At 44.4% G+C, this 26,218-nt stretch overlaps 1 protein-coding gene across 1 annotated transcript; it reads left to right on the forward strand.

Annotated features, from left to right (window-relative positions):
* Positions 1-26,218, forward strand: LOC147424595 (phosphopantothenoylcysteine decarboxylase-like). The gene is made up of 3 exons (XM_086500687.1): positions 1-122; positions 24,859-25,222; positions 25,807-26,218. Exons 2-3 carry the CDS (start codon positions 24,884-24,886, stop codon positions 26,107-26,109), a joined length of 642 nt encoding a protein of 213 aa, XP_086356813.1. The 5' UTR covers positions 1-122; positions 24,859-24,883; the 3' UTR covers positions 26,110-26,218.

A 26,218-nucleotide genomic window follows, 5' to 3' on the forward strand; every position in this document is an offset into this window, starting at 1 on the left:
GGGTCTAAAACCTGTAGAGGAAAGCAAATGACAATGAGCAACAAGGAAGTGAAGTGGCGTGGTGGCGAAGACGAATAGGAGGACAGGGGTGGGGAGGCCCAGCGACAACAATGGGAAACCTCGTACTCTCTCACTCTCTCTTTCCTCTGTGTTTCCTCTATTGGTGTTCCGCCGCAGTTGGCTAGGTGCTGTTTTGCAACAGGTTCGCAGCTGGGGCTCAGGTCACTGGGTGTGGCCCTAGAAGCCCTCAAAGCTGCAGCACAATATTTACCAGGCTTTATCAGAAATAAAAGGGGGGCCTTCTTATTTTGATCTTTAGCGGGTTTCTGGCTTCTGTCATCATGAAGTTCCGTTTTGATGTGGGGAGGCTTCTGCTTGTCCATTTTGTTGATATCCGTGAACGTCACCTTACAGCTTAGTTCTAAGCTTTCAAGTCCGGGTTGTTGAGATGATAATTCTAGAGCTCAAGCCCTTAGTAGGCTAGCCTAGGGTTAGCTAATATTTTTCCTAGATATGGTAGAGACGTACTGTTGGCTGTGCTTTTTTCATAATGTTGTTACCTGCCGCGAGCTACCTTCTCTTTGAACCCTCTATATATTGATCCCACATGAGCAATCTTTCACCTCTGTGCTTTTTGTATTGTCACTTAGGTACAAAGATATTAGGGATGAGGAAACTTGAAGTGCTGTATTTGTAGTTTGTAGGGGCAGCTGTCACAACTTGGTAATGTGGCATATGACATGGCCATTTACCGGAAGAGGATAGGAAGAGCCAACCTGAGAATCCGAGCCGGCAAGAGCCGGATCCATGCACAGTGGTTTGCAAATCACTGTGGGATTTGAACTATGAACGCGGTGGATTTGCCACTACAAATCCGCCGCCATACGGTATGCTAGCGCGGCATGTACATCACGTTGCGAATGTGGCACTGACTATGCTGGGAGCTTGAGTGCTAGTTGGAAATTGACTTTCTGGGTGGTCCTCGGATTACTTGACATGCCCTCTGTCAGGTGGGATCAATGGTCCCTATTAATTGGGGGTGGCGGGATTGGTTTTGTGCCGTTTGATGGTGGATTAATCCCCAAGTGATCATCATGTGATCACAATCAAAGTGAACCCCAAGGAAACTCGATGTAAACATCAAGTGATCGCCAAGTGATCCTCGTGTAAATCCCAATCGAGATGTGATCACCTTGTGAACCCACGTATTCCAAAGTGATCACTGTGACCCCAAGCATCCCAAAGTGATCTCCAAGTGAACACCGTGTGATCCCCACCCCGTCACTTTTGCCGTATTATTTTACGTTCTCACCCCCATTTCAAGTGACGCGTGATAGCTTATGGGAGAGTCGTTGCCTCCGGTGTGGGAGGTTGTGGGTTCAAGTCGCGGGGACAAACCCGGTCGGAATCTTTTTATTCTTGAGAATAAATGGACGGTCCACATCATCCAAAGATCATGGACCGTCGATCCCACCTGACAAGGGGTTGTCAAATAGTCTTGAGTGGCGTTTTAGGCGCCAGTTTTAAAAGCTTTGAGCTCTTGGCTACCGTGTAAAGCAAGAGGCCAAAGGCGTATAAATATGTAGCCAGTGGGAGCCAATATCACTCAAGAGACTTGGTGGGTTCTCTCTCTCTATTAATTGTACACTCAACTTAATTCAATAGAAAGTACTGCGAGGGGCGCCTACGGTAGGGAGAATTTGAATTGGGAACCCCGCCTGACTGTGTCTCGCCTCAAGTGTTTGATTATCCCTTTGAGTTCAAGTATTTGTTGATTTTAGTTTGTTCGTGGTGGTGGTCTTGTTATAGCGCCCGTTAGGTTACTTGCGGGGTACAATAATGGTATCAGAGCACAAATTGATTCTTCTTGAATCGACCATGGACGCAGCACCTCTAGTCAACATGACTGAGGACTATGAGTATGTGAAAGAGGAAGTGGAGGAGCAAGTTGAGGACGAGGGGACTACAAAAGAAGGGATGGTGACGAGGACGACCATGCATAAGAGGCGAAGCGACAACCAGATTGCGTACATGCTCCGGACAAGGCAAGGCAAGGCAAGCCGAAGTCAAACTTCTCATGGAGCACTTTCTCACTTACTTGGAGGATCCACGTTATGAAAAATGCATGAAGGTTTTGACACTTGGACAAGGTATGCATGGCAAGCGGCAAATCAGGCATGGCAGGTGGTCCTATGTCCCAAAAGACTTTAAAAGCTGTCATTTTCAGTCGAGGCGACCACACAAAGGTACCTGCAGCCAAGCAACTGGCCACTTGTCCAAAATAGCCCATTACAGGCCCAATTAGAAAGAGAAGATGTGAACAAAAGATACTTTTGCCATGTTTGAACACACACATACACGCATCTATTGAAAGGGTTGAATAGCTAGTTTTTACTCTCTCTCTCTCTCTCTCTCTCTCTCTCGCATTCTACATTTTCATGAGTAGGGCTCCTTTTGCCTTGAACAGTTTTGTATCCGTTTTACCATTAATGAAATAAACAAGTACTGGTAGGGACGTCTATTCAAGGGCCAGTGTCGTGTAGGGGAGGAACTTTGCCTCTCCATCTATCCCTGTCCCTCTCTATGTGTTAAGTCTCCCTATCATTCTATATAGTGATCTCTTCTATCTACGGTTTGTTAATTCTCCATTAGATCTATCTACTTACTGTAAACTGTTTTGCTATCGATTACCGCCTATGTCACCGATTTGGCCCATTGCCATGTTGATCATTTGCAATTGTTGTATGCAGTTGTCATGTTATGTGGCCTTCACATGGATATCCAAAGGGGAGGGACTGGTTATATCAGGGTGTGTCTCAAGTTGTGATCTTGCAGAGCGTGTGCGTTGGGTTGTGTTTCGACGAGGCTTTTATATCAAGAAGTGTGTTATTTTGAAGGCGTTTCCGAGAGGATTGGGGTGCCATGGATGCCCTGGGCTATAGAGAGGCATTTGTTAGCATTTTTGATTGTGTCTTGTTTCCCCCCCTCCATTTTCTGGGCCCACTACGGAGGAGTACACTGTTTGCTCCTTGGTTGAAGGTAGAAGCAGATTTAGGAGATGCTAAATCGATTGATTTTGAAGAGCAGGTGTCGTTGGAGAAACGTGTTCAAGTTTTTCAATTTTTGTTGGGGTTGAAGATGCGGAAACATGGCTATAGACTATTACTGCTGCAGGGCAGATTGTCGAGAGGAGGTATGATTCAAGTTTTTCCAAGAGTTTGCTGAATTTTTTAGGAGTTGTTGCAGGGCGTCTAAGAGAGATGAACTTGAGGTGCTCTCTGGCTACTCGTACGAGCAGATGGAACATTGGTGCCACATGCATAGAAGGGAGGCATTTTGTTATAGGCTTGGACACTCCAAGCAAGAATTAGCAACACATGGATAGAAACTGCAAAATCAGAGAGAGAGAGAGAGAGAGAGAGAGAGAGAGAGAGAGAGAGAGAGAGAGAGAGAGAGAGAGAGAGAGAGAGAGTTGAGAGTTGATACAGAACGGTGGAGTTCCGTCCCCAGATGCATTGGCTTCAAAGACTGGCGCCCCTTTTGCTATTTCTTTATTATTGCTTCACAAAGGTACAACTTCCAAAGGTCCCAACTCTCTCCGAGACTCTGCGTGTAGATGCTCTTTGGAAGAGTGGCCCTCTGAGCACTTATAAACTTACAAGGGATGCTCAAAAGCAAAGCCCCAAAAGCATTTGATCACCAAAAGCATCTGTGGCTAAAAGCATGCTTAAAAACTATCCAATTGTAGCTAGCGCACAATGCGGGAATCCGTACATTGCCACGTCCGCACAGTCAACGCAATTTACAGAAATCATGTCAAGAGTTCAAGCTTTTGATGTTTAGATTTTAGGCCCCTCGGCCGGTGCTCCATAAGTTGGTAGGGGTTAAGATTTTAACCCTAACCCCTTAGGCCTCTCGGCCCATCTACAGGGTTTAGTTCCTCTTGTCCCCTTTCCAATTGGGCACGCCATGTCATCACTTTGTGACATTCCCCTCTTGAAAGAGTTGTAATTGCCCTCAATTACACTTGCAAAACAGCCAAAGGACAGAAATTTTCTTTAGTAGACATTGACTCTATGTACCCATGCACTAGACTTCTGCAAATCGAGCACTTCTACAAAGACATTAGTCACTAATCAATCACATATTTGTTGAGGGTCTCAGATGATCATTGTAACCATTTAGTAATCACATCCAGACGGCGTTGATCTTTTCACGGATGTCTTGATCTACTAAATCTTGCTACTATTAGATTCATATCGCTTTCTTTTCACATTCCAAGCAAACATCCACATAGCATGCAATTCACAAAATCACATACTTAGTTCACATGGAACATTGTGTTTCAATCATTCAATCTAGCCATCCATCTCGTCTAGAACTCTAGATTACTAGATGATTATGTAGCCATCTCATCCTTCCGGAACTCTTGGTGCACTCACAATAGTATCTAGTCATCTCATCCATATAGAAATCTTGATGCACTCGAGTCTCATTTAGTTTTCATTCACTTAGCCATCACATCCAGATTTCGCTGATCGCTAACAATTGTCTAGATGCAATGTCATTTCATCTTTCTCTACATGTCTCCAACAATATACACATGAAAGAACACAGTTCAATCAAGGAAATTTCCAATTCAATGTATATATTTTCATAAAGTCATTCCACAAAATATTTTCAGCCTATTAATATCCCTATAATCTCAAGGAGAAATTAGTGAATTTATTCAATTTAGGCAATCTGTGACAAAGGAGTGGAGTGGCTCCCCTCTTCTGCAATACGCACATCACGAGATTCAAAAAGAAATTAGTGACTTTATTGAATCTAGGCAATCTTTGACAAAGGAGTGGAGTGGCTGCCCTCTTGTGCAATCCGCACAATACCAGATTCAACCCGTTGATTCATTGGTAACTTTTGGCATAGGCACTGCTAATAATCCAAAAGCTTCAAGGTACAACTCAAACCAAAGAGAATTTGCAATGTTTTTCCTCCATCCACTTTGCATCAAGTGCCAAAAAATGTCCTTGACAAAATTATCGGGTGGACCTAGCTTACCTTTTTGTTCTTTTCTTGTGCACTGTGACCTGTTGGTAGCCTCCTTGGCCTCCCCTATCCACTAGCACCTCAGTCCGAATCATCGAAATTCTTCGATGAACCATCAGCTGATTCCCTTGCTTTGTTGGAATCCTCGGATGCAATTTCAACTGATTACCTTACTTCTTCGAAATCCTTTGATGAACTTTCATTCGGTTCCCTTGGTTCTTTCTCTTCCCTAGAAGACTCTTGCCCTATTGAGGTGGACATTGGCTTGTTCGTAGGATAGGTCAGGGAGCCGGCATGTATACCAAAACCTTACTTGGCATGTCCTACAAGTCTTTGATTGGAGTCAGACTTATGTTGCAGACAATATCGTCGAACGTCTTTTGGCAATCCACAACAAAACTGCTCACTCTGGTCCTTCAAAGTGACCCTCCAAAACGAGGACATTGACAAATAGGTATCCCAAAACCTTTGGCAGTAGTCATCGAAAGTGTCTTTCCTAGTCATTCCTAGACGATGCCAAGCCATGATGACATCTTCATTTTCTTCCCTTATCCAGGCAGTAGTAAAAATTCTCTTGAATTTTACCCACTTCTAACGTGCTTCTCTGTGTAGTAATAGAGTAGAGCACCATGTGTGTGGATTTCCTTCCAAGTAAGATGCCGCCCTTCGCACCTTGAAGCGTTCCAAGAAACGACCTCCCAAGAAGGCGGCGTCAAACTGTTGTATGAATTCAAGGGCTTGATGGGTGTCTTGGTAGCCTAAAATGTGTCAAACTTGACTACTTGACCCCCATCCTTGAACTCCTTGGTCTTCTCGTCCATTTGTTCACTGTCTGAATTGCCAGTAGAGGATGAAGTCTCTTCTGCTGAATTGCTAAATGGCTCTCTTTGCCTTCTAGACTTGTGCAAAAATGTATTTTTCTTGCTTTTGTGCCTTTTTTTTTCTTTTTCTGCTTTTTCTCATCCTCTCTAGAACTAGAGGACGATAAATATTAGAACTTTATTGAAGACGAAGAAAAATTTGGGTCATCCTCGAAACACACGCTTCTTGGATCCGCTTACCATCACGAAAGTCAACTTCTGGCCAAAATAATTGGGGAAATCGGCTGATTTCTTCTTCTTTCGAGAGTGCTTTAAGCCTTTCATTAAGTGGTTCATCTTCTTTTCAAGAGCTTTATCAAACTCCTTATGCGAGTACAATTTCCGCTTTATTGCACTTGGCTCTGCTTTCTGTTTCATTACCGTCCTGAGAGGAGAATCAACGACCTCTCGCCATCTAGAGTGAATCTCATCAAGCGGGTAATTCTTCAGATGGTTCACATATTTCGGATCTTTGGAGTACTCGATCAATTGTTTCACACACGTGTCAACCTGCAAGTGACGTTTGTACTCCGCTCTGTCGAGATTCCCTACCGGAAATTTGTTAAAATCTGTAACAAACTGCTGACGTGTCAAAACCCTAATTTTGTTGAAACCCTAACCCTAAAATCAAAAACCCTAATTCTATCCATAACCCTAATTCTGTTGAAACCCTAACCCTAAAATCAAAAACCCTAATTCTGCCCAAAACCCTAATTTTGGTGAAACCCTACCTAATTTTGCCCGAAACCCTAATTTTGTTGAAACCCTAACCCTAAAATCAAAAACCCTATCTCTAACCCTAACCCTGATTTGCTGATGTGGCGGGCTGACACGTGGCCTGCTATACGGACACCAACGCGATTTACGAAAAGCTGGCAGCTTTTGGCATTGCTTTTTGGACCAGGAGCTTTTGAGTTTTGAAGGCTTTTCTTTGTAATTGCTTTTTAGGCAAAGGGCCTTTAAATATGAGGTTAGGGCTCATTCTCTGGCATGCTTCCTGGAGAAGGTGCAGAGTCTGGAGTACCTGCTTGTACTGTGTTGATGCAATATAAAGAAATACTGAAAGGGGCGCCAAGGTTTGGGGCCAATACTCTCTGGGGTGGAATTCCGCCACTCCGTGCCGCGTGTCGTCTCTCTTTCAGTTCAGTTGTTATTGAAGTGTTAAAAGTCTGTTCAGTCTGTTCTTTTCTATTGGCACATGGTGCCCGCCTTGTGACAGTGGTATCAGAGCATCAGGCGTGTGCTTTTCTGAAAGCATAGCGGTCCTACAAAAGAGCAGACTGATTTTATTCGAGGTATCTTCGTCCTCCAACCCGGACTTATTAGCCACTCCCACCCTTACTTCATCGCGCATCGGACACGCTCCCGTCTTCACCGCAGTGTCTTACAGGGCATAAGCCAATTAAACAACCCAATACATGGATTCGGCAGAATAGTTGCAGTTTCTGCTCAACGGGCGTCACGACATTCTTTCGCGGCATCCTTAGCAGAATCTTCCGATGCTGCAAGGTTTTCATCAATTTTTGAACTACATGTTACCCCCTCTGATATCCCAGGTGGTACGTCCTCCTCCGGCACCAGAAAGTACGAGAGCTTCCAACCGGCAACCTTCTCAGCCGTCTGTCCGGTGCAGCCATCTGACCCTGATCCAGTGCAATCGCCTTTGCCACCACCATTGTCCCCACCTCCACCACCACCGCCACCAGGCTACAATGGTTGGAGCCCATATGGATACCCTTATTATCCATACCCGGGATATGTGCCAAACCAACCCAAAGATTTCAAAGATGGTGGCACGACAATCAAATTTTTCACTTTTTCCGGGGTGAAAGATCGCAAGAAAGCATTGCAGTTCCTACAGCAATTCGACAACATCTATGCTTTAGGGAACTATACAGAAGAATCCAAGATTTCTCGAGCAACGGGATTTCTTAAAGATAATGCTATGCAATGGTGGAGTTCAATCGCGACACAACCGCATGCTCCAAGGACTTGGCAAGCTTTCAACACGTAGTTACATGACTTCTATGTTTGAAGTGCGGATTTTGGCAGAGTGGGGCAACTTGAAAATGCTTGCCACTGAAACCATGGACGAATATAACCAAAGGTTTCTCGATGTGTACCTTCCGGTGTCTTTTTTTAGATCTGTTCCCTTGGAGGCCCAGTGCGAGTGATACACCATTGGACTACCATCACCATTGTAGGAATATTGTCTATCCAAGCAAGTCTCTACCATGCAAGAACTTATGGACCATGCCGCAGTCGGCTACAAACTGATGAAGGGAAAGCTAGAGTTTACCACAGAAGAATCTCCGGCTGCTAACCACAACTCTCGGCAACAATGAACAAATTCTCGAGAGTCTCGTGAAAGTCAACCACAAAGGCCTCGTTTGACACCTCAACAATGAGACACCTTACTACAAGAAGGTCGATGTTTTGGATGCTTTCAAATAGTACATAACTATTTTGGTTGTCCCCAACGCACTGACAGACCTGCGGAGCCGACTCCCGCGTCGACGGTCGACAGAAACCCAGGACCATCTCTAACCAAACGAGCTAAACCGGCCATTGGATTAGTACCTGACATCTATGGCATACGCCTTGAAAGTACAAATGAATTGTGTCGAGCATATGGCAAAGTCAACGGTTTGAAAGCCCTAATTTTCTTTTACCCAGGAGCTATAGAGAATTTTATCCATCCACAATTCTTGAAGTAGATGAACTTTGATTATGATGCAGAGGGTGGAGAAATTGAAGCTGAGCTAGCCACAGGGCAAACTCATTGGATTGGTACCTGACATCTATGGCATACGCCTTGAAAGTACAAATGAATTGTGTCGAGCATATGGCAAAGTCAACGGTTTGAAAGCCCTAATTTTCTTTGACCCAGGAGCTACCGAGAACTTTATCCATCCACAATTCTTGAAGCAGATGAACTTTGATTATGATGCAGAGGGTGGAGAAATTGAAGCTGAGCTAGCCACAGGGCAAACTCAGAAAGTGGTACCACTCATTGGTGCTCTTCCAGTGACTATCCAAGATTATCATGGAAAAGCCGATTTCCACATTATGAAGTTGGGCAATTGTGACGTTCTATTAGGCATGCCTTGGCATGACAAGAATGATGCGACTCTCCAAGTTCGGAACCGAACCATCACCGTGATGCAGAAGGGCAAGCCAGTAGTCCTCAAAGTTCGGTCGTCCGAACAAAACCTTGAATGAACTCTTTAGTTGTTCTATAGTTAGATACCTTTGAACTTTGTTTGAGAAAGTATTGTTTGAAGCTTTGTTTGAAATTTTATTTGAAATGGATGGTATCTATTTTGAACCTGTCTTGGTGCCGATTTGAATTGTTTGACTTTGGTTTAATACTGGTTTCAATGATTGGTGATTTTACTCCCGGGTGGAGTAGTGAGAAAAGATGAATGCTTGTTCATACTCATGGCTCGAACCCTTGTGGTTATTTGCAGGGGGAGTATCGAATGATTGAAAAGTGTTGTTTTTACTCATGACCCGGACCCTTGTGGTTATTTACGGGGGGAGTATTGTTGTTTTTACTCATGGCCCGGACCCTTGTGGTTATTTACGGGGGGAGTATTGTTGTTGTTACTCATGGCCCGGACCTGGATGGTTATTTACGGGGGGAGTGTTAAGAAGTCTGAGCAGTGGTTACTCTCAGCACCTCCAAACGACGCAGGCTACAGTCTGGGGGGCGTTTGGTTGTAAAAGGCTTCTATATCTCATGGCCCGGACCTTTTTAGGTTATTTGCGGGAGGAGTGATGAGGGAGTCGTTGAACAACTCATGGCCCGGACCTGGATGGTTATTTGCGGGGGGAGTGTTCATTGGCGGCTTTATGTTTCTATGTCTTGTAGCATGCATTTGTGTTGCATTCTGATGTGCCAACCACTGAATATTCCTAATTTGATGAGATTGCCTGGGTATGTAATTTTAGTGCATCAAGACACCCGTGGAAGATCAGTACGGTTTGAGTGTGATGGCTAATTTTACTACGCCGGAATATCAAGAGTTCCGATTTGGAGAAAGGAGAAGTTAACTCCTTGATCAGATTTGGAGAAAGGAGAAGTTAACTCCTTGATCAAAACAGCCGAAAGGAGAAGCTAACTCCTTGATAAAAAGAGCAAACTGATTGTCCCTCAGAATGTCCCTCGGAAATTTTTGAGCTAACTTGAGTTGTTTTGCAGATATGCTGTAATCGCGGATGATTACTCTCTTTCAAGAAAGGGAGATGTAACAAACTGTTGACGTGTCGAAACCCTAATTCAAAAAAAAAAAACCCTAATTCTATCCAAAACCCTAATTCTGATGAAACCCTAACCCTAAAATCAAAAACCCTAATTCTGTCAACCCTAATTCTGTTGAAATCCTAACCCTAAAATAAAAAAACCCTAATTTTGTCCAAAACCCTAATTCTGTTGAAACCCTAACCCTAACTTTAACCCTAACCCTAATTTGTTGACGTGGCAGGCTGACACGTGGCCTGCTGTACGGACACCAGCGCGATTTACGAAAAGTTGGCAGCTTTTGGCATTGCTTTTTGGACCAGGAGCTTTTGAGTTTTGAAGGCTTTTCTCTGTAATTGCTTTTTAGGCCAAGGGCCTTTTAATATGAGGTTAGGGCTCATTCTCTGGCATGCTTCCTGGAGAAGGTGCAGAGTCTAGAGTACCGGCTTGTACTGTGTTGATGCAATATAAAGAAATACCGAAAGGGGCGCCAAGGTTTGGGGCCAATACTCTCTGGGGTGGAATTCTGCCACTCCATGCCGCGTGTCGTCTCTCTCTTTCAATTCAGTTGTTATTCAAGTGTTAAAAGTCTATTCAGTCTGTTCTTTTCTATTGGCACGTGGTGCTTGCCTTGTGACAAATCTCTGTTGGTTTCTTTTGTTTCTACGCTGGGTTTCAACTTTTCTTTATCTCCGCGACGACCAACAATCAACCAACTGTGTTATCACTTTACCTGGAAGCCTTCGATTTGCAACCTTTGATTTGAAAACAGAGAATTCAGCGTGCTGCAGATTTTCGCCCGTATGCGTCGGGAAAGTCAGTCAGTGCGTGGGAATACTGACTGTGAAGGGTTCTAGTACAGTTATGTTGCCGAAATCAAGCCAGAACAGTGGAAATTCAGCCGAGTTTGTGCGGGGCAGCTTGTAGGGAACCACAGCGTTTATTCCCTCTTTTGAACAATAAAGAAATACCGAAAGGGGCGCCTAAGTTAGGGGCCAATCTGGTGTCGGTCTACTCATACAAGTGCAATCTAGCAGCCTGTATCCCTCTCCCCTTTGTTTTGTCTTGTAGGTACAGGTAAAATAGACGACTAATAATGGGTGAAAGCTAAATCAAGGTTTGAAGTAAAGTCTACCGTCCTTTTTGGATTGAACAGGCCGGTTACAGTTATGCTCCCGAAATCAGGCCGGAACAGTTGAAATTCAGCCAAGCTTGTGCGGGGCAGCTTGTAGGGAACCACAGCGTTTATTCCCTCTTTTAAACAATGAAGATAAAGAAATACCGAAAGGGCGGCCTAACTTAGGGGCCAATCTGGTGTCGGTGTACTCATACAGGTGCAATCTAGCAGCCTGTATCCCTCTCCCCTTTGTTGTGTCTTGAAAGTACAGGTAAAGTGGGCGACAAATTAAATGGGTGAAAGCATATAAGGTTTAAGTCTAAGGTCTACCGCCCCTTTTGAAAGTACAGGCCGGTTTCAGGGACAACCTTTCTTGGGACCCCCTCTTCTGGTGCAGATGTCAGGTGACACATCCAACCCTATGTGTCTGTGGACAAGCTACATCATGATCAGGGTTCAGTCAATCCAGTCAGTCTAGATTTAGAAGTGATCTGGCACTTTGTGAGTCTATTCGTAGACCGTGCATGCCCAGTCACTTAATGTAGATGCATATCCTCTGGTTGCACACATCATGATCATCAATATTCCCATCATAATCCATTAGAATCAGTTAGGGGATTTTTCCAGTGCATTTAGCCTATTTTCCCTATTTTTGACATTTTTCACTTATTATTTTTAAGTGACTTTCCAACAAAAGTAGGTAGGGCAATTTTGCTAAGAAAATATATAAGCAAACCCAAGTTAGCACTAAATGGCAGAAGAGGCAACAGGAGCACCTTGCTCAACAGGCAACTTCTCAGGTGAACCCCCCGGGCAGGAGACTTAGCGTTTTCAGCCAAGGACAGCTTGGCGTTTTCTCCATTGCAGATCAGCCCCAGCGTTTTGCATGGCAGATCAACCCGGCAACAGTTAGACACAGCAGATCAGCCTAGCGTTTTTGCATTTGCAGAATCCCGGCGACAGAAGGACTAAAATTCAGCCCTAGCGTTTTTGGTTGCAGATTAGCCCCAACGTTTTGCAACTTTACCACGACGGAAAGTCAAGGAACATTAGCGTTTTCAGTTTTCAGCAGTTAGTACCCGCAGATCAAGTCCCGAACCTCGCAGATCTCACCTTCCCGCAGCAGTTCCTCGCCGCACGGTCAGTTTCCGCAAGGTTTACAGTTTCAGCCCGGAAAACGCAGATTTCAGCATTTGCGTTTTCAGCGCGTCGTTGTCGCATCGTCGTCATCAACATCGTCATCGACATGGAGTCAGAATTCAGCAGATAGGACATTTGCAGATTTCAGCCCATAGCGTTTTTGAACAACAGTAGAAAGATTGCAGATTTCAGCCATTAGGTCGACTTCGTCATCACCGTCGTCATCGTCGACATAGCCTAGACTTGCATCAATCACTTGCATTCATTTGTACCAGATTGTGCAATTAATAGTAGACCACTCTTGCCGACGAGAGTGGGGCCTTCGGAGGAGGGTTTTACAACGTCTCTAGTGTCGTATCTCTCTTCTCTCTCTATCTCTTAGTCTCATACACTTGCACGCACAGTGTCCATTCACTTTGTTTGTGATCATAGCATTCTCTCATTAAGAACAGAAGGCTCTCCTTTCCATAAGAACAAAAGGAACCTTGAGCACAATTCGGAGCACTCATCTTGAGCAAAGCGCAAACATTCATTCCGCTACAGCTAAAAGCAGACATCTCCCTTTGCAGCAGTTCGTCGTAGTCGTACGAGCTTTGACATTCGTTGTCGGTGGGATTTCTTTGCCTACGACTTTACACGGTTTCTCGACGACCCCTCACCAGACCTTGAGGAAGCCCGCTTCAGAGTTCATGTACTGTTCCTTGCAGCTAGGGGGATAGAGGCCTTGGACTCAGCGGTTGGCTTCTCTTTTCCACTTTGCGGTAGGGACCAGGCTGAGTGGACTACAGACTCGGTGTTGGAGTGGTTGTAGCCATAGGCCCTTGAGTTCGCTCATCACATGGGAGACCTAGGAGTTACAGACATGCTTCAGACTCTCTGGCCATTGGCCAAGTTTGTTGTGACACCTCCAGATGCAGCAGGATGTAGACACATTGTGGTTCACTTCTTTGCTGACACGCAGAGCCCGCCATGCTATGTACACATATATGAGGACTCCTAGACAGAGGAGGTTGCTTTACGCACGGCTCGGTCTACTCGTTAGGCTAGACACTCCTTGCAGTCACGCCTATCTCGAGGACGCTCGGATGCGGATTACTCCCCATCCAAGCGAGCCTCGAAGATAGCACGGTTAGCTCCCCATGAGGATCGTCTCATGGAACGTACAGGGACTAGGTGGGCCCCAGTTTCAGCGTCAGAGGGGCCGATTGCGTCAGGAGCGTTGTCACAAAGTGATGACGTGGCGGACAGCAAAAACCCTAATTTCTGCCAGAAACCCTAAAATTCTTGCAAACCCTAATTTTTGCCAAAAACCCTAAATTCCGGAAATCGCGGAGGCGGATTATTAAAAAAAAAAAAAAATTTTTTTTTTTTTTTTTGGAAAATGATGAGCGACGCGAATTTTGCTTTTGCTTTTTTTTATTAAAAAAAAGAAGAGAAAAGACTCTCTAAGAGAGAGAGAGAACTGATGCTTTTGATTTTAAAAGCTTTTGGGGCTCTGCTTTTGGGCATCCCTTGTAACCTTTAAATTAGTGGTGAGGGCCTCACTTCTCAAGGGCATCTGGACGCAGAGTCTGAGAGTGAAACCCTAACCGCTCTCTTGTACTTTGATGATTGATTAATACAAAAAGAAATACCGAAAGGGGCGCCAGTCTCTGGGGCCAATATCTCTAGGCACGGAACTCCGCCGGGCCAGTGCAAATCTATTGTGATCTGTGAATTGTTTTGAAGTGGTTATTTGGTGCTGTCGCGGTTGATTCTTGACTTGGAGTGTCCAAGTTTGTTACAAGCGTCACCTCGTGGGAGGAGAGATTGACATACTTATGCTACAGGAGCATCATCTGTGTGAGCCGCATTAGACGTTGTGGTTAGCTTTTGCGTGGATAGTATGGGACTTTTTGGTCAGCTGCATTTGGACTTGGCGGCATCCAGGGCGGGGTATGTATGACTATTGCGGATTCCTTGCAGCAGGCCATTGTGGGCAGAGGGATTATAGTGTCAGGCAGGGCTCAGTGGATCACTATGCAGGTTCAAGGTTGTCTCGTGGGCTTCTTGAACATCTATGCGCCCAATGTGGCGAGTGCACGTGCAACGTTTTGGTCTCAGATTGTTGAGACTCTTTCGCAGGCAGAGCAATGGTGCATAGGGGGGGTGACTTCAACATGTTGGAGGAACCCTCGGACAGGATTGGTGGTAGCCATACTACTGTGCATGGTGTTGAGCTAGCCGCTTGGGAGAGGTTTTGTATGAATCTGCGGGTTACAGATGTGTGGCAGCGCTCCAATTTTTTGAGGCCTCGTGACAGCCTTGCCTTCTCTCGTTTGGACCGCAGAGTGGGAGGCGTGAATCTATCTCGGATAGATCGCTTCTACACTTGACCACTTCTGTGACTTGGGTGGGACAGTTGGCATTCTGGCAGGGCCTTCCTTTTTTGGGTCGTGGGGTTTTACTTGTATGTAGGAAATATTTTTGCCAGGCCTATATATCCAGGAGACCCCCTCAATGTATTTTGTCATATTAGTGATTAGCAGAGCAACCAACGTTGGGCCAGTACACTCTCTCTAGCGTTTTTTGTTCGGTGTTTCGTCGCTCTCTTCTCTACTCCAACGTTTTCTCTCTCTGCAACGTTTTTGCCTGTGATCTCACTTCCTCGCTCTAGCGCTTCTACTTGCCACTATTGCTTCCTCTCCCCTGTGTAGATCGCATAGCAGATCGGCTACTGATGCTAGTTTGGTGGGCGGTACGCGATAGGAGGAGGATGCTGTGAAGATCTGTTGCGATAGATCCGAGATCCATTGGTTGCTCGGTCCCGAGAGGAGTTTTCGCCGCGGTTGGAGAAGAGAGCATCACCTGATTCACCCTTTTCCGTTGCATCTTTGACACTGTGCACAGTACATCTTCTTGACTTTGTATCCACAACCGTCTGCAAGAGTGAACCCCTCAACCTGAAAAGCCTATGCAACACCCTAGTACATGTATGCAAATTTGCTTTTGGAAAGACACACCATATCTAGCGTGTTATGGCTTTTGAAGATGGTTGATTCTTCTTGCAAAAAAAAGTAGTGGAGTCCAAACAATGTGAGGGAACTTTGTCTCCACCATTTCTCCCCATAGCCTTGCAATTTGAGCAACCTAAACAACATTATCCACACCAACCTCAATGATAGCTTTTAGTGGATATGCCCAAAAATAAACTCGGTTGTGATGCGCTCTCTAGCCTTTCGTGCATCTATAGGACGTAAGAAGTAAGCCCAAGCAAGACGACACGAGTATGTTGATGATGTGCCGTCTCCAAATATCACTTCACCCATCTGAGATAATGGGGCACCCAGAACTGCCACCTTGCATTCACAGGAACCAATGCCTTGTCTATCAGGAACTTCTGCTCATCGAGCATGGTCTGCGTGAAGATGCAAGAAACATTGCAAACACAATGATTAGGCCAGAGAGGGAGAGATTACTTATAGCAGAAATCTACACGAGAGTTGAGTACGTGCGAGAAAGTGCGAGCAATGCATGCAAAATGGTAGAAAACAACATTACCTTCCTTCGCACGTGCCCAAAAGCTCCCTTGAGAACCTACATATGCTCTAAGTAGCTTTGTGCTCTCTGCAGATAACTAGAGAGCTTTGCAGACTCAAACGCGCCTATAATAATAGGTGCCTGCACTAAAACATTTGCCCAAAGTGACCCCATGCAGGCATTGATCGCCCTAAAAGAATAAATATAAAAAATCATGCCTGTACAGCATGATCCGTACATATAGATCCCCGTTTGTTACGAAAAGTATCCATATGTATGGACGGATTCAACCTTGCTGCAAATGAAGGAAGAAGACACTATCTTCAATGTCCATTTACAAACAGTGATACTGGGACACGATTTTACTAGTGGCTTCTTTCAAAAAAGTCTCTTTGAAATTGCAAATGGAACGGTATTGTTGCACTCTACCCAAAGAGATCCAGAGATATTGTCTTAGGCAGAGGTCTTCCAGCATTCAGCGCCTCACGGAGTATGAGACATTTTCTCATTAAGAAAAGGGTCATTGGCTTATGCCACAGATGAGCTAGTTACTAAAATAGCAGAGAATGAGGCATCGAAGGACAAAACAAAGTCGAAAAAGACGATGCGAAAGAAGAAATTTTCCACCCCTCAAATGTCTGTTGAGCAAAAGGTAGTATTTCAAGCAAGGCAAGTGCTTTGAGGGTGGAGAGGGAGGACGCATCTTAGCAAAGTGTCCTAAGGTGGAGGAGAAGAATGAAGACAAACCGGAAACTTTGAAAGTCATGTGATAGCTCCTTGTGGTTATATTGTCTTGTGGGTGACTACCATGGGTCTATACCTTGTACTTTCCTTCAAGGGTGAATCTGGGCTTATCCTGGATTCATCTAGGTATATTTTTTAGTCGTATAGCGGACATGCAGACTTAACATTGTGAAGTTTTCGTCCGAGTTACGACCAGTTGATATTGTGCTAATTCTTTCTATCTTTTGTGGTGCGTATGCCCTATCAACTACCTCATTTTTGTGCTAAGTTTTTCGATTTAATGCTTCTTTTAGTGCTAGGCTTCATTATGGTTGAGTCTGTCCTTGATCTCCGGAGTCATGACAGAAACTCAGTACGCTGAACTTTGTGTTGATGTATGCTCATGTGTGTACGTGTGGTGTGTGTCGTGTTGGGAAGCATATGTTAGTACGTAGTTCTACACCCACTATTGGGCACTGACGACGTTAGTGGGGATGTCGTGGTATTTAGTCAATACTATGCATGATGGAGCTGATGGTTATATTGTCTTGTGGGTGACTACCATGGGTCTATACCTTGCACTTTCCTTCAAGGGTGAATCTGGGCTTATCCTGGATTCATCTAGGTATATGTCATAGCTCCTTGAGCTTTTCGCTTCTCTCCTCACATGCTTTGCGACGAGCATTTTGTTGCATAAGGGTTTTGTCTTCTACACAACATCCCGTCCCCTTGAGGTAGATCCAACTATTGTCAAGATAATCTTTCACTTTGTTTAATCAACCATAGTTCATACAATAGGCCTTTCTTCCGAGCGAGGGGCTCTTTGTTTGTGTGCACCATAAACCATGGTTCCAGACATGCCAAAGTGGATGTTGAAAAACTCATCAATGGCAGTTGCAAGAGATGGAGGTGTTTCTGTTTTCTCTTGAGAAATCCCACTGATAACAATGTTCTTGGAACGTCTTTCTTGTTCTTTTAATTCTTGTGCATCCACATTTTCCGCATTCTTTGCTTGAGCCGTAACGTGCATGATAGGTGAATGAAAAACGGCATTACCCCTCCCCTCATAGATATCAGCCCATGACTTGGATACGTTCCTCGTTTCACCTACATCAAGTCTCATTGTATCCATCGTTCTCTCTTTCAATGCATAAACATTCTCAACGTTGTCCAATTGTTATTCTAAAGCATTCATGTCTACAAGGGAGCGTTTACATTCTAAAACTTCATTTTCAAGTTGCGTCGAGCGCATCATTTGCATCTAAGCACCTCAAAGGTGCTCATTCTCAACAACAAGAAATCTTCTAAAATGCTATGGCTTTCGTTGTCGTTGGTAATGTGCTTGTGTTGGGATCCAAAATCTTTGGGGATTGGGGTCATTTTCAACCATGTTTATGGATCATGTTCATGAAGAAGGCCCCTTGCGAGTTGTGTTAGGTCGAGAAAACACCCTGTTACAGTTCAGAAATGCAGCTGCAGCAAAAACTTCCATTGCTGAGAGAGAGAGAGAGAGAGAGAGAGAGAGAGAGAGAGAGAGAGAGAGAGAGAGAGTGTTTATACTTTCTTTTCTTCTTTCCCAAAAATACATTTGTTGCTATTTTCTCAGGAAAAGCAATTTTTTTTAAGGAAACTCAATGTAGTATTCTTTTGCTTGTAAAAAGGATTTTCTTGTAAAAAGTTGAAAAGAAGGGGTAGGGAATGGTGAAGGAGTACGAGCGGAAGTGCGATGCGAGAGAGAGTGCGAGAAGAAGAGCATGACGATATGGTGAACTCGCTCTACTGTAATGTGTAGAGCATAGTGAGTTCTTATTAGGTTTTAACAAAAGAATATGTGTACGTACCTGGCGGCCCGCCCACTTACCTGGGCGACCACATTGGGCTTTATACCCCAACAACCTCCCACTTAAAGTCCAATGTGGTACTTTAAGTGTGAGAGAAGCTACTATACAAGCTAATATACAAGAGATGTAGAGAAGTGATGTACTACCCTACACCTAACTGCTTGCAAAAATGCGCAAAGCTCTCTGAGGGAAGTCCTTTTGTAAGTAGATCAGCAGGATTTTCTGTGGTGTGAACTTTGACAAGCTGAAGTTGCTTATCCTCGAGCATTTCCCTGATGAAATGATACTTCACATCCACATGCTTTGTCTTTGAGTGATAAACTGGATTGCGAGCCAATTATATAGCACTTTGACTATCACAATATAACACAGGCATCTCTTCTTTGATTCCCAAATCTGTTACTAGTCGATTAAGCCAAATTGATTCTTTGCATGCCTCTGATGCTGCAACATATTCAGCCTCTGTAGTAGACTGAGTAACACAATCTTGTAATCTAGAACGCCATGATACTGCTCCACCAACCAATGTAAAGACATACCCTGACGTAGACCTTCGGTTGTCTAAGTCACCTGCATAATCTGAGTCTGTAAAACCCTTTACACTTAGCTCCTGACTCCCATAGCATATACGCATACTCTTTGTAGCTTTCAGGTATCTCAATATTCCTTTCACTGCCTCCCAATGTTTCTTGCTTGGGTTTGACATGTATCGACTTACTACTCCCACTGCAAATGCAATGATTGGGCGAGTAGCAATCATTGCATACATCAAAATACCCACTGCAGACGCATATGGAATCTTATCCATTTCAGCCTGTTCTTCCTCAGACACATCACCCATGTCTTTCATGTCAAACGATTTTGCCATCTTTGACTTCAAAGCTGAAATTTCTTCGAAGTGCTTGCCAGCAGTCAACATGTCATCCACATACAAAATAAGGATCAACCAACTACCATCCTTAGCCTTCTTTGTATATAGACAGTGATCGAACTCACTACGTTTGTAGCCTTGAGAAAGCATAAACTTGTGGAATTTATGGTACCATGCCCTCGGTGATTGTTTTAAGCCATAAAGACTCTTTAACAACTGGCATACCCAATCTTCCTTGCCTTTCTCAACAAACCCTTCTGGCTGCTGCATGTAAATTTCCACATCTAAATCACCATGCAAGAACGCTGTCTTGACATCCATTTGGTGCAACACCAAATCTAATATGGCAACCAATGCAAGAAAGCATCTCAATGTAGTCATTTTGACCACCGGAGAGAAGACTTCATCAAAGTCAATGCCTTGTTCTTGCTTAAAGCCCTTGGCAACAAGCCTTGCTTTGTACTTTGGCTGATTATCATGAGCGGTGATCTTATACCTGTAAACCCATTTACAAGGTAGAGCCTTTTTGCCCGGTGGTAATTTAACTAGCTTCCATGTCTGGTTTTTATGCAGAGCTGTCATCTCTGACTGCATGGCCAATTGCCAATTCCCGGAGTCCTTCATTTGCACTGCTTCCTTGTAACATGAAGGCTCATTGCAATCAGTCAACATGACATAGTTCATAGATGGAACAAACCTATCAGGAGGTCGCGTGACACGTCCAGATCTACGCACAATAGGTGGCTCAGGCTCAGCCACAACCTGTGGTTCCACTCTATCCTGTCCTTGCTCCTCTTGAGCCCCGACATTTTGTCTTGCACGTGCAGGTCCATCTTCTTGGAAGACAACTCTTCTAATCTCCTCAACCCTCTCTGGTTTAGAATGATATTTGGCTTCATTAAAATGAACATCATTGTCGCGGACAACCTTTCTGGATTCGGGATCCCAAAGTCTGTACCCCATCTCACCAGAATTACCATAGCCTAGAAAGATGCACTTTCTACTCTTTGGCTCAAGTTTGTTCCTAAATTCCTTTGGAACGTGAGTATATGCCTCACAGCCAAAGACTCTGAGATGCTTGTATGAGGGCATTTTGCCTGACCATACCATCTCTGGCACTGAATCCTTCTGCAAAACCTGCTAGGAGATCTATTTACAAGATGAACAGCTGTTGATACAGCTTCAGCCCAAAACCCATTTGGCAGCTGTGCACTAGACAACATACTTCTGACCTTCTCTTGTATGGTCCTATTCATCCTCTCAGCAACACCATTTTAAGGAGGATTGTAAGGAGCAGTAAGTTCACGTTTTATACCTTTTGACTCACAAAAGTCTTGAAAGGCCTTTGAAACATACTCTCCACCATTGTCAGTGCGTAAGCATTTAAGCTTCTTGCCACTCTGATTCTCCACAAGTGTCACAAACGTTTTGAAAACATTAAACACTTCATCCTTGTGCTTGAGAAAGTAAACCCATACTTTCCTCGAGTAATCATCTATAAATGTCATAAAGTAAGAAGCTCCCCCTAGAGATAGGTTAGGCACAGGTCCACACCAGGGTAGTTTTCGTACGACGTACGGAACGTCTCGTTTCGTACTGCGGGTCACGTACCGTCCCGTACGTTTCGTACGTTTTGTACGTTTTTTTTTAAATTTTTTTTTTAGGGGGCAAAATTCACAATTGTGAATGGATTACATTGAGCAGCCCAACTCTCTCTCTCTCATGCTCTAGCCTCTTCCTATTTAAGCAATGCCTCTCCATCTTGTTCTCCAACACTTCCAAGCTCTCAATGCTCATTGCTCTCAAGCTCTCAATGCTCTCAATGCTCATTGCTCTCAATGCTCTCACTGCTCAATGCTCCCATGTTCTAGCTCTCAAGTGACAAGCTCTAGAGACTAGAGTCTTGCCTCTCCATCTTCTCTCCATTGGGTCTCTCCCTCTCAAGCTCCCATTGAAGATCTCATAATGTCAAGTTTCTTTAAGTGTAAAGTTTAAACCCAAGGGCCTGAGCCTTAGACGTAAGAATTCTTTGTTTTTTTATTTTGAACGTACGTAACGTCATCGTACATCTTAATATTTTTTAGTTCGTTTAGTACCGCACATCATCGTACGTGTACAAAACGTACGGGACCGTACGAGACCACTATGGTCCACACAAATCACTATGAACAAGTGCCAACTGTGTATCTCTTCTACTGCTTCTATGCTTATGTGGCTGCTGTGTTTGCTTACCATACAGACAATGTTCACAGAATTCAAAATCATTAAATGAAAAGCCAGGCAAATAACCAGAACGAGACAAGATTTCCATTCCCTTCTTGGACATATGTCCTAACCGGCTATGCCACAAAGAAACGTTCGGCTGCTCGGTTACATTGATTACATTTTTAGAGACATTTGATACATAAATCATGTAAAGTCCTTCAGACTTTACTCCATGTGCTACTGTCATAGAACCCTTGGATATCTTCCACATGTTCTGTCCAAAAGTGGTGACGTAGCCAGCATCATCAAGTAAACATGTGCTGATCAAGCTCTTTGTAATTGCGGGAACATGTCTCACATTCTTCAGCGTGAAAGAAGAGCCATTCTGAAACTTCAATTGAACATCTCCAACACCTAAGATCTTACATGTCTGCCCATTGCCTAGCCGAACATGATCTTTAGTGGTCACATAAGAGGTAAACCACTCCTTGTTTGGAGACACATGAAGTGATGCCCCTGAGTCTATAATCCAGTCACTCAGTGCATTTCCATCAGATGCTGTAAGAAGAGCTGAGTCCATTGTATTCTTCAAGAAGTAGATGTCTCCTGACACTAGACTGTCATCCTCTGCAACAGTGTTTGTCACATTTATTTCTTGAATCTTCACTGAGGACTTGTTCTTCTCACCATGGTCTTCAGCTTTCTCTTTGCCTTTTTCTGCTTTCCATTCTCTGCAGTCTCTTTTCATGTGACCCTTCTTGCCACAATGGTAGCATTCTATGTCACTCTTGCCTTTAGCACTGCGGGACTTGCTACGAGACTGATTCCTCTTTTCACCTTTGTACTTTTCTTTGGTCCTTCCCCTGACAACTAAGGTTGTTCCTTTGCCTTTGTCCATTGTCTTTCTATTGGTTTCTTCAGTAAGCAGACTTCCTTCTACACCTGCTATGTTCAAACCATCTGGAGGTGCAGAATTACTCAAAGCTGTGCGAAAAGTGTCCCAACTTTCCGGCAATGTGATCAACAGGAACATAGCTCTAACAGGTTCATCAAACTTGACACCTTGAGCTGACAACTGACTATAGATTGTGTTGAATTCATCAGATGATTGGACATAGGTGTCCCTTCTTTCATCTTCAAGTCAACAAGCTTTTTAAGCCAGTATACCTGTGAAGCTGCACTCTACTTCTCATAAAGATCACTCAACTTTAACCATGCTTGATAAGCCGACATCTCGTCTGCTACATTGAAGTAAACGCTTTCTGCCAAAGTCAGCATAATGGTAGAAAGTGCCAATTCATCCATTTCGCTCCATTTATCTTCGTCCATATCTTCTGGTTTTATCCCCTTGAGCTTTATAGGTTTTATCTGCTTCTTTTGTACCAATACGTGCCAAATCTGCTTCTTCCACAATGGGAAATTGGTTCCATCCAGCTTCTTGATATTGTAAAGAGCAGTGTCCTGTGATCCAGCCATAGCTACGCTTCACAGTAGTTTACTTTCCTGGGAAAAATTCGGCAGAGTTTCCTCGGTAAACTGACCTCTGAACCAATATCAACTTGTCAAATGAACCAAGAAAGCTTCAGATTCTGCATAAATTTCGGCAGAGTCTCCTTTGTAAAATGGCTTTGGTGTACTAAAAAACAGACCAAAAACAGCTCAAAAAACACTGTCTCTCCGACACTGTAAGCTGTGGGTAAACTTGTCTTGCACCTGTACTGTCTCTGACTGTCCTGTCACTGTCCTGTAAGCATAGACTGCGACAATGCCTCAACGGCAGAAAAGCAAAGATGCAATCCCAACTGTCTAACTCACAGTCAATACATCCTAGCTGCCTATCTAAGGGTGCTTGAGGGATCGCTCCAAGACCTGTATCACCGAAAGGATCTCAACATTCGAGAATTCCCCAGCTCAATAAAACCTCACTCGACCCTCAACAAAGGCTGCAATAAATCTGACAGTACATAGACTTCCCACAAAGTCATACATCCACAAATTTCGCACTATATGCTGTAACCGCTGCGGCGGTTGTTTGCTGCATGACTCACAGCCAGCAAACCCTCAACAAACATACATCATCTCTGACAATACATCTCATGTGGAAGTACCTGCAATGTCAGGATGAAATCTGGAATATCAAGCAGCAAACACAAGCTACCTGATGAACTAGTGGATGTCGCCTACAGTCTGTGTGTAGATGCGCCCGTGTCGTATGTGACACGTCTCCAAGAACCGTGAGCCGTCCTTCGATGTGTAGACAGCCACAAATCAACACTCTGGGAGTGTCGATATCCTCAGCACCTGCAGTCGTAGGCCGAAAACCCCAAATTTGCAGAGTCGGATCTGCACCCGCCGAGACCACGTAGTCGAAAATGGCCTACGCAGACCTTTGTCGAAGCCGAACGGTGGCCGAGATGACGCCTGTCGAATTTCACTCCAATCTGAGCTGGTGACTCTAGCCTCCTGCAGTGCTGTCCCGAGCCTCGATCTGAGCTCTGATACCAGTTGAAGGAGTACGAGCGGAAGTGCGACGCGAGAGAGTGCGAGAAGAAGAGCACGATGATATGGTGAACTCGCTCTACTGTAATGTGTAGAGCATAGTGAGTTCTTATTCGGTTTTAACAAAAGAATATGTGTACATACCTGGCGGCCCGCCCACTTACCTGGGCGACCACATTGGGCTTTATACCCCAACAAATGGTCCTGTGGTGACCATTCCCTCTAATGCTTGTGACCCCTTGGCGACCGGCGGAGGCCGGGAGCCATGGGGGAGCAAGCATTGCAGGGAATGGTCACCACAGGACCATTCCCGGCCGTCAAGGTCGGGGGGAGGAGGGCCAATCATTGGGAAGGGAGCTAGGCAATCATTGGTCGAGCACAACTCATTGCAGACTTCAGAAACCAGTACTGTGCGAGGGTGTGCTCTGGCTACTGCAGGGGATATTTGGAACGTTGATTTTGCAGCAGCAGAGGCCTTTCCAGCTGGTGAGTTGGTGCGTGTTGATTGGAGACTCACGCATGCATTCCGAGAGCTGAGGTGTCAGCGGCGCAGGCCATTCCACCTGCTGACTTGCCATCACCTGATTCGATGAGTGCGCCTTGCATTCCCAGTGCTGACGTGGTGGTCATCTGTCGCGTGCAAGCGATTGTTCCAGCTCATAACTGACAGTAGATGTACGGCGCAGATCTACTGCCCTCCGACCCCCGACCTTGACGGTTATCTGTAAGAAAGTTTCTGTGGTGTTTGGCTCTTTGGTGTGGTTTTATCGAGCCTGAGTTCACCTTTCTGATAGGTCTGATTTTTGTGCTGCTGGTGACATGGCAATGAAAGTGCCAACAAGTGTAAGTTCACAGTCTGGAGCTCAACCTGTGCAAAGACCTCGTATTATCTTGGCTGCAAGTGGGAGTGTAGCGGCCATTAAGTTTGGAGTTCTTGCTGATAGTCTTTCCGACTGGGCAGAAGTAAGGGCCGTAGCTACAAAATCTGCCCTTCATTTTATTGACAGGCAATCGCTTTCACCATCAGTAAAGTTATATGTTGACGAAGATGAATGGGCAAGTTGGGGAAAAATTGGTGATGATGTACTTCACATTGAGTTGCGGAAGTGGGCTGATGCAATGGTGATTGCTCCTCTTTCAGCAAATACACTCGGCAAGGTAATTTTCAACCACCGTTTAGATCCCTAGCATGATCATTTTCACACACTTTTATGTGCAGAATTAGTGTGTTAAATATTTATGTGTTTTGAATCTGTGTAAGCTTCCATTTCTTATGCCCCAGAGGGTTATACTAAGCCTGTAGGCTTTTATTTAACCTGTGGTTTTAGTTTACAAGTAGAGCTCAGGCATAGGCCCCATGAGTTATGCTATTTCATTACATTATAGGGGTGAGAGTTTGAAGAGCTATTCGGAAAGACCTACACTGAACCTGAGAAATTTTCTGGGATAACCTTATTTCTCCCTTCTCAAGAAGAATTACCACAAATCATTTGAGATTTTCCTGGATTCATCTGGTTATATATGTCTATATGAATTGATTGATATCGCTATGATCACAGTGAAGCTACAATTTAGGGCAAGTCCATGACAAATATGGACTAGCAACAACTGGCCCTACTTATCAGCTGAAAGGCATTTTCTTAACACTTGATTTAGTTTACTTGTCTGTGATGGCGTCTTTTGAACTTTGAAATGATGTCATGGTTTATTGACATACACGTTTCTGCTTTTTCATTGTACAGGTAGCAGGTGGTTTGTGTGACAACCTTCTTACTTGCATCGTCCGTGCTTGGGATTACTCCAAACCAGTTTTTGTTGCCCCTGCCATGAATACATTTATGTGGGAAAACCACTTCACTCAAAAGCATCTGGAATCTGTCAATGATTTAGGTTTTGTATTATTATCTCCAATTCCAAAGAAGCTTGCATGTGGAGATTATGGAAATGGTGCTATGGCAGAGCCATCCGTCATAGACTCAACTTTACGGCTCTCAATGCACAGTCGAGAATCTCAGGTGAAGCCCATGGTGTTAGATTCCTTGTAGATTTGGGTCTGGTAAGACCTTGAACTTTAATGATATAGCTTTATAGGTATACACTCTGTATCAGACCCTGCTATTTGGTAGTATGAATTCAGTAAAAACTGTTTGCATA

Source organism: Adiantum capillus-veneris, chromosome 25, assembly GCF_014529385.1.
Source record: "Adiantum capillus-veneris isolate H3 chromosome 25, ASM1452938v2, whole genome shotgun sequence".
In the NCBI taxonomy this organism is placed as follows: domain Eukaryota; kingdom Viridiplantae; phylum Streptophyta; class Polypodiopsida; order Polypodiales; family Pteridaceae; genus Adiantum; species Adiantum capillus-veneris.